At 38.4% G+C, this 13,271-nt stretch overlaps 1 protein-coding gene across 3 annotated transcripts in view; it reads right to left on the reverse strand.

Moving 5' to 3' along the window:
• TDRD3 (tudor domain containing 3) overlaps window positions 1-13,271 on the reverse strand; it is a 120,739-nt gene that overhangs the window by 27,384 nt on the left and 80,084 nt on the right. For all 3 annotated transcript variants that reach the window (XM_074859546.1, XM_074859548.1, XM_074859547.1), the window contains one exon: window positions 1,186-2,024. In XM_074859546.1, the coding sequence (XP_074715647.1) occupies window positions 1,186-2,024 (839 nt within the window). The remainder of the gene's footprint in view (window positions 1-1,185; window positions 2,025-13,271) is intronic.

Genomic DNA, 13,271 nt, shown 5'->3' on the forward strand with positions numbered 1-13,271 from the left:
AGTGTCATACTTCCCAGAATTTCAAAAACTCATCTCATAGTAATGCAAATATGCTTCTCAAAATAGGAAGCAATTCCATAATATGCCATTATATTTCACACTCATCCATCCACCCAAGCTACATATTCCTGTTTCAGAGAGTGAACTCGCTATATGTTACAACTACCAAAAATTTTGCATGCCTTATCTGTTTTAGTCATACAAACAAAAGAGAGAAAAGTAAGGTCATGCTGCTGAGCTAATACTATCTACTTCCTGTAAAAAAAGACAAAACAAGACCAAAACATTTAAATAACTAAGAGAAAATAAACAACAAGAAAAGAAAGAAAATGGTGGGAATAAAACCTATTCAAAGAACAATAATATTTAAGATAGTTCTCAGATTATCAGTAAGGGTCAAAAACTGAAGAAACTACCCAAGAAGAGTGACAGAGAACTCCTGAACAGATAATAATAAATCAAAGAAAACAGCCTAAAACTTTTTTAGCAAAGGAGAAGATGAAAGTGTCTTGCCACAAGAGAAATCTTATTAATAGGAAACACAGACGAAAATGAAGTATTTAAACTTTTAAAAATCAGTAAAGCAAAACTATCAATGCAGCATAACTCATTTGTTCCACAAATTCTTCAGCTAATAGTCTACTAGTGATCATAAAAAATAAGCCTTTTGCTGTTTCCTTTCTGTAATGACTGAAATAAAAAGAGGGAGTTTTTTAAACAGTCCCGTTCCTGCAGACTCTGGTCTTCCCTTGCACTAGTAAAGGCTGCATGCTGACTTATTCTAGAAAAAGGCATTACACATCTGCCATTACAGACTATTCCAGATAGCACAGCACCCTGTTTCTTGTTCCTTGTAAAAGAATATGGGTACCTAGATCCACATTCATCCCTTCAATCTTTTGGCACTTAAGTGAAATGCTTCACTTAAGAGCCTAGTCATCCTAAACTCCACCTAAATGAGAGGAACAATCACCTTCAAGATGACTTAATTAAGTGCTTAATGTTTCGTGCAATGACTATAAGCAACATCTCATAAATAAATAGAGTAAGAAGCTAGACAAGAAGCACACTACACACCAATGAACAAAGTCTGTGTCTCTGTGCTAGCGTACTAAATCTCCCACATGTATGTAAGAAAACAATAAAGGTACAATTTGAGGTATTTCTCATTCAGCAAAGGCATACCTTGTTGTCTTCCCAATAAAGAGCAAAACATTCATCCCCTGGTCTCCAACTTTTTCCATACTCCATGTGAACTGATGGTTCTAATATTTTCTCTGGTTTGATGGGCCCAGATCTCCTTTTGGGACCAGTGTTGTAATACAACATTTTATCATCAAAAGATGGGATCGTAGTGGGTCCTGATGATTTGATAGGTCCTACTCGTCTTCCCTTCTGATGATGCTCAGTATCTCCATTTGGTACAGCATTAAAGTTAGCAGTTCTACCAGAATTTTGGTAATCATTATTAACAACAAAATGTTGCTCACTTTTTACCATAAAGGCTTCACTACTTACTGTTCGTGCCTTCCTATCACAAAAATTTTCAGAATTGTGCATTTGGTTTTCCCTTTTCCCACGTTTCTGGTTATTGTTGTCTGTAGTATCTTGAGCAGCAGAGTTCTCCTTGAATTCTGTGAAAGACACCCCTTTTCCTACTCTGTTTTGCATATTGTTATCCCTTTTTTTGAAAGTAATATCACTCTGGTGAGTGACTATGGGATAACCTAAATCCTTTGGCCTATCGTTTCTAGGATAATGTCTGTCACTTTTATTTTTTTCATCTGTCCAATGTTCTAAAGAGCTGTGCCTTTCAGGAACTCTGTTTCTTGGTAACCCACCACTTTCCAAAGCCTGCCTTGAATTTTGAATATCCCTTTGAAAACGAGGGGGTTTCTCATTCCTTGGTTGTCTCATGTCATTGCGAGAAATGTGTCTTGAATGATTCTCTTTGATGCCATTCTGTTCTGTATTCATAACTTTGTGCTGTACTTGATGTGGTGGCTGAAATTGCAATTTTGGTTCTACAAAGAAAAAAATTATTTCAATTATTAACATATTTCACACAAATATATTTTAGAAATAGTGTTTCAGACCCTAACTGATAAAGCAACAGTATTATTTAGAAAAGTATGCAGTATTTACCTTTGTGATACAGAAATGGAATGGTACACATAAAATTTAGCAGAGGCATTTGAACTATAATTCCTTGTTATTGGAAAACATACACTACTTTGGGCAGTACTTAGAACTAACCCACCTACCAGTACAGAAAAAGGCAGGCATAAATTTTCAGGAGGTTACTCATTTCTCCCTATGGACATCAATAACTCACTTGAATAACAGCCATTTAAGACAGAAGAATAGAGCTCCAACATGGAGAAAGGAAGCGGGAGAAAAATGAGGAGAAAGAAGGGATACTTCTAATCTGAATTGAAACTTTCTGCACAAATAACTTGTTAACAGCTCTTGAGCATAAAAGACAAAGGCAAGAAGTAGAAGGGATAAAATGAACACAGCTGACAAACCACAGATAACAGGAATTGTAACAAAGGCCAGAACTCTGGAGACCCTGATCAATGAGCTGTAACAGGAACTACTCAAGCATTACCTTCAAGAGATTCAATCAGAACTAGAACTGATGAGAAGAAAAACAAGATTATCATGGATCTCATGAGAAAGATCAAACTTACTATGGGATGCTGGGGAGGAGGGGAATTTTGGGGGATCTGTGAAACTTTTTATAGATTTTTTTTCTAGGCAAACATGGAATTTTTAATGGGATGTTTAGGTGAAGAACCAAAGGAGGGGAAAAATCAAGATGAATCCAGGAAAAATAAGCATGAGTAAATAAAGAAGGAATGAGATTAAACACAACAGTTGCAAATAAACAGGCTTCTGGTCAATACACCTGTCAGGCCAACTCCTGCACGTGATCACTGTAGCCTGTCTCATCTCCTTCTTAAATTCTGCTTCTGAAAATCTTCTGTGTGATTAATTTCTCTATTGAGTGTGTGAGGGGACATGTTTTTAAACCTGATGGCAAACTTAAGACAGGATAAACTGGTAAGTGGGACAAGAAAGACCTGGCAGCTGAATACTGAAGAGACCACGGGTCTGAAGGCCATCTACCAGAGAGACCACAGGTCTGGGCTCAGATACTGGACAGACCTACATAAGTACGCTCATGTAACCCTCCTGCAAACTTCAGGTAATACTAGCCAGCAAGCTGGACAAGCAGCATCTGAGGTGGGTACTAGAGCTCAACAAGGGTCTAAGGGGCCAGGAGAGGCCCATGTGAGCATGTGCATGTGGGTGGCTGGGTAGGAGATCTGCTAGCAGACTTTGAACCTGATTGAAAAAGAAAGCATAAACCCATTCAAATGACTCAAGTTTACATGAGCAATTTTGTGTCAGCGTGGGTGCCTGCAAAGGTGTCAATTCTCTTGACTTGTCCATCCATGGCTGTTGGCCATGTATGTATTGTGTGCATGAGTCTGGTGTGAGCGCACTCAGGCTGTCTGCTACCTGGCCCTGAATACAGTCCTACAGGAAGGAGAAACTAAGAACTTCAGTTTACATGTTACAACTAGAAACAATGAATGCTGATACCTGATAACATCTATCTTCATAATTACTTGGTTCATGGTAAGAGTTAAAATTAAAATGTAAATTTTAGTTGTGGTTTTTTTTAAAAATACTTCCAAACATCACATTATTAAAAATAGCTATTTTTATCAATGTGACTAAACTGGCTAATAAGAATCTGATTTTGTTTTTATATACACTTGATTTACCCAAACTTTTAGAAGTAAAAAAGGTTTGACTAAAAAGTTTGACTAAAAAGGTTTGACTAGTTTGTTTGGATTTTTTTTTTAAGTGATGTAAACATACATGAGACTTAGTATGATTGTAATCTTGATAAAAATAAGTCTTACTGCAAAATTTATTTGAAACCAATAATGTTTTTAATGCATGAATATGTAAATATATTGCTCAGAACCAAGAGTTTCATAAATATCCATTTTCTTTTTAAAAATGAAAATATTTTAAAAATCTTGTAATATCTAAAATTTTACTCTTTTTAGATTAAATCCTTCAAAAGTACCTCTTTAACTTTCCTTTACAAATGGAACATGAAAATACCACTTTCTTGTATATCTGTAACTTTTCTGTGAGTATCTTCATTACACTTTCCCACTTCCATATAATACATAGATTTCCTACCATCTAGAAAGGTTTATCTTCCTAATTAATTAACAGCCTTCGTTCACAACATTCTTAATTTATACTACTTCTCTTCTGGTAGTAAAATCCTTGGGCTTCCCAACCTAAATTCTCATGTCTATTCCTGATGTTAACTAAACATGAAATGACTTAATGTTTACTGCCTTGTGTACACCTTTAAAGAAGAATATGTATAAAATTCTAGAATATTTAATTATAAATCACCTTATTTAATATTTTGTAACGTGAAATTCATTAAACAAAGTCACTTGCACAGGGGAAAGTTGTTCCAACAGTAAAAGCAGAAATGGGCCAAAGACTAGATTGGGCATGTTAATATTTTGCTAGTTGGCAGGATTTTAGGATTGACTTAGAACTTAAGTGTTTCCTCTCAAGGGCTGTCCTTTGACCTTCTTCTAAATGAAGAAACATTTTCTGAGCTGAGATGGGTAGTCACCTCAGACAGCATCTAGTACGTACTCAGACAGGATGCTGTACAACTGTAAGACTTATCCCCAAAGCATGTAGAACAGTTATAACACTTTAGTTAACACCTTAAAGAGACTGAAACATGTATTCTTCTAGAATTGAAAAAAAGTTTATTGAAATTTCTATTCAATTCCATAGCATAAGTAATTTTAGCTATTGTCTACGTGCCTTAATGAAAATAGCTACTTTTACTAAACTGCAAAAAATCTGGATATAATAGATCTCTGAGCAACCTACTTCTGTCACACACCTGCAGAGACCTTCTCTTTCTACCCTTCTTCAACCTCTTTGATCTGCTTTCCAACAGAAACCTACAAACATTCTCATGAGACAATATTTTCTGCCTTTAGAAAGGCAATATTAATCTTCAAAATCTAGAAAGAAATAATTTGGAACTCAAATGCTATTCATCTACTTATCAAGAATTACCTGTAAAATAGGACTTTTAAGTTTCATTTAGAGTTATAACACACTATTCCACAAAGAAGCATGGACATCTATGAGAGAGTAAGCGCTAAGAAAAAATAGCAACACATTTAAACATTAGCATGAATAGCTACACTCAGAACTAAGTAGTTAGGAAGAATTTCTATTATCTCCTTTTTTCAAGCAACAGAAATTTTAGCAGTACGTTAATAGAAAATGCCATCTGTTGCAGATCTATTTAACAACAACAAATTCCTAATATACCAGTTGCAAGTGTAAGACTATTTGATGATCAAATAAATTATTTCTACCCAATATAGTGTGATTATAATATAAAAGCAACAAGATGACTTTAAAGTGCATTGGAACTTTCAGTTACAACATTTTTTTAAATAGCATGGGAAAACTAAAATAATACTAAATACTAGACAGCATGGTAAGAGACTAGAGAATTTCAAAACAGTGAACACAGGTATCTTTTTTCTAGATCCATCTACTCTGACATGCAAAAGCTGCTCACAAACACCTGACATTTTTCTGCTCTAACCTTAAGGTATGTAAAAGGTAGTGAACTGATGTCTTCTACAAAGATGCAGTTATGCTAAAAGCTTCCCAGGGGACTACATCATACAAAACAGTCTTAAATGAGCAGGACACATTAACTGTTTGTTCAACATTCAAGCACAACCCATTCACAAATGGAAACTGCCAAACAGTAAATGTTAATTTATCAACAGTCAATGAAAAAAGCCTAGAGATGAGAATATTACAGCTTCTTCATGAATGTGCGTTGTCTAGCCTGATCAACAAAGAACTGAAAGGAATCTTAAGGCTTCTTTAATTGAAAAAGTTAAGCGATGAGGGTTGCTGTTCACAGACTGTCTATTGCTGCTGCTCTTCCTTACTTCAACTTCTTCTTTCCTCACCTCCAATAAACTATTAGCTAATATTCCCAGAAAAGTAATAGTTCCTACAGGGCAGTAACAAACAAATATTAATTTGGCATTTAACAAGAAGATTTGGTATGCTATTCTGTCAAACAGCAAGATGTCAGTCATCATCATTGTAACCGGACGTTTGGGAATGTGGTCTGGAAAAAATCCATTTCAAAATTAATGACAAGGTTTTTGTCATCTACTGGGTAGTTTCTCAGTTTGAAAATGTCACTCAGTTATTTTACTCATTTTAGTTTTTGTATATGACCCAAGAAGACTGTACAGCACCCATCACATTTTCTTGCTTACAAGAAACCAGCAGGACCTGATGCAGTTGGAGATCCCAGCCAATGCAATTTAAAATGCACTGCTCCACCCACAATGGAATTCAAGTAGCACATTTTCCTCTAGCTCTCCCCCATGGATTTTATCATGTTTAATAATGTGGTTGAACTCAAAAACAGCAGCTCCTCCCACACTGGTGGCAATGATTTGGGTTTCTCCTTCCAACTTGAATTATATTTTTATGCAACTTTATGGGGAAAAAAAGTGGCAAAAAAAACCCCCAAAACATTGTGTCATTGCATTCAGTACAAACTTTAATTTACAGAATTAAGGGACTGAAACAAAATATATTTTAATTACTCTTTAAAACGTATGAAATTTATTATGTTTTTCTCTCATATATTTAAAGAGAAGTTACTGACAAAACCACAGAACTCTCCTAACATGTCACCAATGCTAACATAATAATACAACAAAAAAAAGTTTTTCTTGATATTCACAATTAACACCAACTGAAGTCCAATTTTTAGAAGTAAAGCTGCATAATAAACATGACTTTTTTGCAATTTGGATCTCTTACTGTCAATAGGGCACCGTGTTTGTTGAAAACATGGTTACTAAATTCCAAAGGTGACAAATTCCCTTTAACTCTAGAAAGTGAGACTTTTTTCCTTGCAAGTTCCCTTGACCCCAGATATTCAAATAAATTGTGTGACCAAAAATGAAACAAATAATTTTTAATTATATTCTATTTCATTATCAACATACTTCAAACCTTTATTTTGTGAACACATAAAGCATAATGGACTAAAACAAGGAAAAGACTGTTGAAATTAAACAAGATATACTAGCCCCAAATTGTCCAAAGAATGTGTTACCATATAAAAACAAAACAAAAAACCCACACACATCACCCATCCTGGTTTACCTCAAGCATTAACAGTTAAGTAGAACAACAGAAATTCAAATCTGAAAGCACAGAAACACCCTGTCCCTTCTGAAATCTCTGGGGCTGGGTCCCCAAGAATTTGGGTGTGTATCCTCCTTGCGATAAATGCTCGCTTTCCACTAAAGTCCTGTATCTTCTGAGGGACATTTGGGTGAAGAGTTAATATGAGATCATAAGAAAACCTCTTCCAAAGGCCACTGTTTGCAAACTTTCCTACACAGTCAGTGCCTCTTTTGTCACTTACCTCCTGCAGATAACAGTGGCAGTGGAGAACATATGGGTAACTGCAGTTAAATTACGTGGAATGCTCAGCTGCAGAGTGAATGGATGCAAGGGTCCACATGATACTGATGCTATACAGTGTCTTTTAAACCACAGCAAGAGGATGGTCTGTAGTTATGGGATGCATATTTGAACAAGAAAACTGACAAACAAGTTTGTTGAGAAAAGAGAGAAAGCAGTCTGGAAAAAGAGTCTGACGAGAGGCTAGATGAGCTCAATTCATACAGCTAACAGTTGATCGATAAAATACAGGTTATTTATGTCTTATAAATAGCTACTAGGAAAGCAAATTTCAATAGCTCTCTGTATGGCAAGAAAGGTATAATACTATGCAGCAGTTAGAAGCTGAATATAGAAAATTCAGATTAGAAATGAAAAATTTTTTTAAATGCTGATCTCTAATTGCTGAAACAAAGAACCTTGGAGTAGAATTAATTCACCACCTTTAAATCAAAACTGCATGACTGAAGTTCCTGTCAAAGCCTAACTGTTGGAGCAAGAAACAGAGACTACAGACTATGACTTTCTCCATTCTCCTGAAGTGGCCCTATTCACAGACTACACACACATGCTACCTCTCACTTCCTTTTCCTGCGATCCCATTAATGTTGTAGACTGTTGCACAGGTGGTTTAGTTTAACAGGAAGAGCATGAAATGTCCACCCCAACCACAGCTTGTCTCTTTGAAGGAACAAAGAGGCAATTCTGCACAATCTGAAACTGAAAAGGTTTTGGCCTTCTATGTCCTGAGTCAACAGCCTAACCAAACCCGTTATGTTTCTCACCATCTACCCCATTTAATAACAAATAAATAAATAAATATTATAAAGTTGATCTTTGCTTGAGTCTTTCAAAGATGTTGATGTCTGCCAAAAGCTTTTGTGGCTTTGGATCTCGAGCAGATGGAAGCACCAGCCTGTTCTCAGTCCCTAAGAACCAAAGAGAGAGAAAATATCTGCAACATGCCTGGTTCTCAGCATCTTGTTCATTATTCCTTAATTCTACAGTCAGAGCTCTTGGCACTGTTTTGTTTTCCCTGATAATAGTTGTGTTTACTTATTTAAGCTGTCAAAGATGGATGAATTGTTCATCATAACAAAAGAAAAAATAAGATTAATGGAAAAATCTTTTGTGTTCAGTAGCAGAAATAATCCAAGTGTGAGCAAAGGCAGCTAGTTTACAGCAATTCTATCTACTATTTTTGTTATCTCTACATTCAGCAGGTTTCTCCTGCCAACCAAAACTGAAACTACTTAATTTCGAAACAGCAGTATTTTCATAGGTGTCACCAACCATTCACATTTTAAAATAAATAAATAAATACGCAGTATAAAACTATGGGTTGGTTTGTTTTAATTCTCTGCATTTCATTTAAATAAAGTATGTTTACTACATGCTATGTTTTACAATCAAAGAACTAGCAGATAATGGAGTTGGGTATTTAAGACTTTCGACAGCTGCAATTACTTAAAATAGTATTTCATTAACTCTGAAAAAAGAAGATGAAACATCAAAAAACCCTCAACAAGACACCACTTACAGGGCAAAAGACTAACACCTTACTTTCTTATAACTAATTTGTACTTTAAAAAAAAAAAAAAGAACCTAACAAGCTTACTGTGCTGTCTTATCTCTAAAAAGGAATAGAAGTATCTCTCAAACAAAATATGAAGGTATTTCAGTTCATAAATATTTTTCTACTTGGTCTAAATCCAACTATGAAAAGGTACCAAATCAAGATAAATTAAACAGCTGTTTTGCAGTTCCTGTTCACAAACGGAACCATGTAGCCTGGTTACTGAAAATCTGCAAATGAATTTAGAAATTCTCAGCAGTACTAAGGTTACAGATGCAATTAGAAACACTAGATAAGAACAACAAGGAAGGATGCACAGAGAAAAGCAAATAAATCCTCTATGTACTTGAAAAGAAACAATTCTTCTTTTAAGACACTTTCTCCCCGGATCACATAAATAATTTTGAAGAAAATGTGGTGTGGCACAGAATTAAAAAATATTTATCTCATTTCAGCAAAACTGCCTTTTGTTTTCACTTCTACATAGACTCTCAGTCATTTAGAAGAAATTACAACCTGTCTGCAGCGTATAGAAGCCTAATGCTTGCGATAATGATAAATATGGCCATTTTGGGTAATCATATGCTCCTGATGATATGCATTAGTGTAGTAGTAGAGGTGTGCTCATTTATTAAAAAACACTAGCCCTATACAAAGGCCATCTCTCTGAATATCTAAAAACCAAACTGGGATTTTAGAGACCACATGGGATAGCAAGGGGCCAGAAATACCGCAAAACAAACAATCTCCTTTTATATTCAGTGGAGGCTGTACTATGCTACATATAAATGTAGAAAAACCTGCCTACCCAGGCCCTCCTTAGTACAGTTATTGTGCAGAAAAATCTATGAACAGACCTTATTCTTGGCTATATAACATCACATATTTGAGTTGTTTCCAGCAGTCTCCCCAATGTGCCTTTCATTTATGACCACTACTTCTCTAATACTAAGAGAGAACTACATGTCTCCAACTGCTTCCATAAAGAAAAAAAGACAGGTCACTGTCATAGGCGACTCCCTTCTGGGGGGAACAGAAGGCCCAATATGCAGACTGGACACACTTCTTAGGGAAGTCTGCTGCCTCCCTGGAGTATCTGTTAAAGATGTAAAGAGAAAGCTTCCTACCCTTGATAAAGCACTCAGATTATTATCCATTATTGATTTTTCAGGTAGGCAGCAATGGAGTTGCAACAAAAAGCCCGAGGGCGATCAAGAGAGACTTCAGGGCCTTGAAATGACTGGTTAAGGGATCAGGAGCACAAGTAGTGCTCTTCTCTGTCCTTCCAGTTTCAGGGAATGATGAGGGAAGAAACAGGAAGAGCCAGAAAATCAGTACCTGGCTCCAAGCCTGGTGTCACTGGCAGATTTGGGTTTTTTGATTGTGGATCAGTTTACATGACCCCAGGCCTGCTGGTGACAGATGGGATACACCTGTCTTCAAGCAGGAAAAAGATCTTTGCACAGGAGTTAGCAAAGCTCACTGAAAGAGCTTTAAACTAGATTTGAAGGGGGAAAGGGATAAAACCAGGCTTGCTAGAGATAAGCCTGGGGGCAGCACACCAAAGTTTGAGGGACGGTGTGCTAGCAAGGTCCTTCAATCTGCCATCTCAGTGGTGGTAGGGGATGGAGATCTATGTAGCAGCAAAGACACAAGGGTTATTGATGTGTTAGAAACCATGGAAGTGCCTGGGAATGGTCACATAAGAATTAGGACTTCTCCCCCCAAAAAGGTGTTGGGATCAACAGTCCAGCTGAAGTGCATCTACAGCAGTGCACACAGCATGGGGAACAAACAGGAGTTGGAAGCCGCTGTGCAGCAGGAAAACTATGACATTGCTGCCCTCAGAGAAACATGGTGGGATGACTCGCACCACTGGAGTGCTGCAATGGATGGCTATAAACTCTTCAGAAGGGATAGGTAAGGAAGGAGAGGCGGTGGGGTACTACTGTATGTTAGGGAGTGTTTTAATTGTCTAGAGCTTGACGATGGTGACGATAGGTTTCAGTGTTTATGTGTAAGAATCAGGGGAAGGACAACAAGGCAGATATCATGGTGAGAGTCTGTTACAGACCACCCAACCAGGATGAAGAGGCAGAGGAAATATTCTATAAACAGCTGGGAGAAGTCTCACAATCACTAGCCCTTTTTCTCACGGGGGACTTCAACTTGCCAGATGTCTGCTGGAAATAAAACAAAGCAAACAGGAAATAGTCTAGGAGGTTTCTGGACTGTGTGGAAGACACCTTTCTGACACAGCTGGTGAGGGAGCCAACTAGGGAAGGCACCCCACTGGACCTGTTTTTTGCAAACAGAGGATTGTGTGGGTGATGTGATGGTTGGAGACTGTCTTAGGCATAGCAATAACAAAATGATAGAGTTTTTGAGAAGTAAGGAGGGGGATCAGCAGAACTGCTTCCTCAGACTTCCGGAGGGCAGACCGGCTGGTCTGCCAGGAGCCTGGTTGACAGAGTCCCTTGGGAGGCAGTCCTGAAGGGCAAAGGAGTTCAGGAAGGCTGGACATTCTTCAAGAAGGAAACCTTAAAGGCACAGCAGCACATCGTCCCCATGTGCCAAAAGATGAGCCAGCGGGGAAGAAGACCGGCCTGGCTGAACAGACAGTTTTGGCTGGAACTCAGGAAAAAAAGGTAGTTTATGACCTTTGGAAGAATGGGCAGTCAACTCAGGAGGACTACAAACATGTGAAGTTATGTAGGGAGAAAATTAGAAGGGCCAAAGCCCAAATAGAACTTAATCTGCCTACTGATGTAAAGGACAATAAAAAATATTTCTATAAATACACTAGCATCAAAAGGAGGGCTAAGGAGAATCTCCATTGTGACAAAGGATGAGGAAAAGGTTGAGGTACTTACTATTAACAATTGAGGCAAAGAAGGTATTAAGGGCAGTTGTTCTCTGGGAACCCAGGCCCCTGGAAGACAGGGACAGAGAGCAGAATGAAGCTCCCATAATCCCAGGGGAAAGGGTTAGTGACCTGCTACACCACTTCGACACACACAACTCTATGGGGCCAGGTGGGATCCACCCAAGGGTACTGAGGGAGCTGGACACTTTCCATCATTTATCAGCAGTCCTGGCTAACTGGGGAGGTCCCAGTTGACTGGGAGTTAGAAAATGTGACACCCATCTATAGGAAGGGCTGAAAGGAGGACCTGAGGACTACAGCCCTGTCAGCCTGACCTCGATGTCAGGGAAAGTTATGAAGCAGATCATCTTGAGAGCCATCACACGGCATGTACAGGACAACCAGGTGATCAGGCCCAGTCAGCATGGGTTTATGAAAGGCAGGTCCTGCTTGACAAACCTGATCTCCTTCTATGACAAGGTGACCCACTTAGTGGATGAGGAAAAAGCTGTGGATGTTGTCTGCCTAGACATTAGTAAAGCTCTTGACACTATTTCCCACAGCATTCTCCTGGAGAAACTGGCTGCTCATGACTGGGACAGGTGTGTTTTTTGCTGGGTAAAAAAATGGCTCGATGGCGAAGCCCAAAGAATGGTGGTGAATGGAGTTAAATCCACTTGGCAGCTGGTCACAAGTGGTGTTGCCCAGGGCTCAGTATTGGGGCCAGTTCTGTTTAATATCTTTTATCAATTATCTGGATGAGGGGATCGAGTGCACCCTCAGTAAGTTTGCAGACAACACCAAGTTGGGCAGGAGTGTTGATCTGCTTAAGGGTAAAATGGCTTTACAGAGGGATCTGGACAGGCTGGATCAATGGCCCGAGGCCAGCTGTATGAGATTCAACAAGGCTTAGTGCCAGGTCCTGCACTTGGGTGACAACAACCCCATGCAACACTACAGGCTTGGGGAAGAGTGGCTGGAAAGCTGCCTAACAGAAAAGGGTGTTGGTCAACAGTCGGCTGAATATGAAGGCCAATGGCATCCTGGCTTATATCAGAAATAGTGTGGCCACCAGGAATAGGGAAGTGATTGTCCCCCTGTACTGGTGAAACCTCAAATACTGTGTTCAGCTTTGGGCCCCTCTACAAGAAAGACATTGAGGTGCTGGAGCATGTCCAAGGGGCAACAGACCTGGTGAAGGGTCTGGAGCACAGGTCTTACGAGGACTGGCTGAGG

Source organism: Strix uralensis, chromosome 2 (genome assembly GCF_047716275.1).
Source record: "Strix uralensis isolate ZFMK-TIS-50842 chromosome 2, bStrUra1, whole genome shotgun sequence".
NCBI classification, from domain to species: Eukaryota; Metazoa; Chordata; class Aves; order Strigiformes; family Strigidae; genus Strix; species Strix uralensis.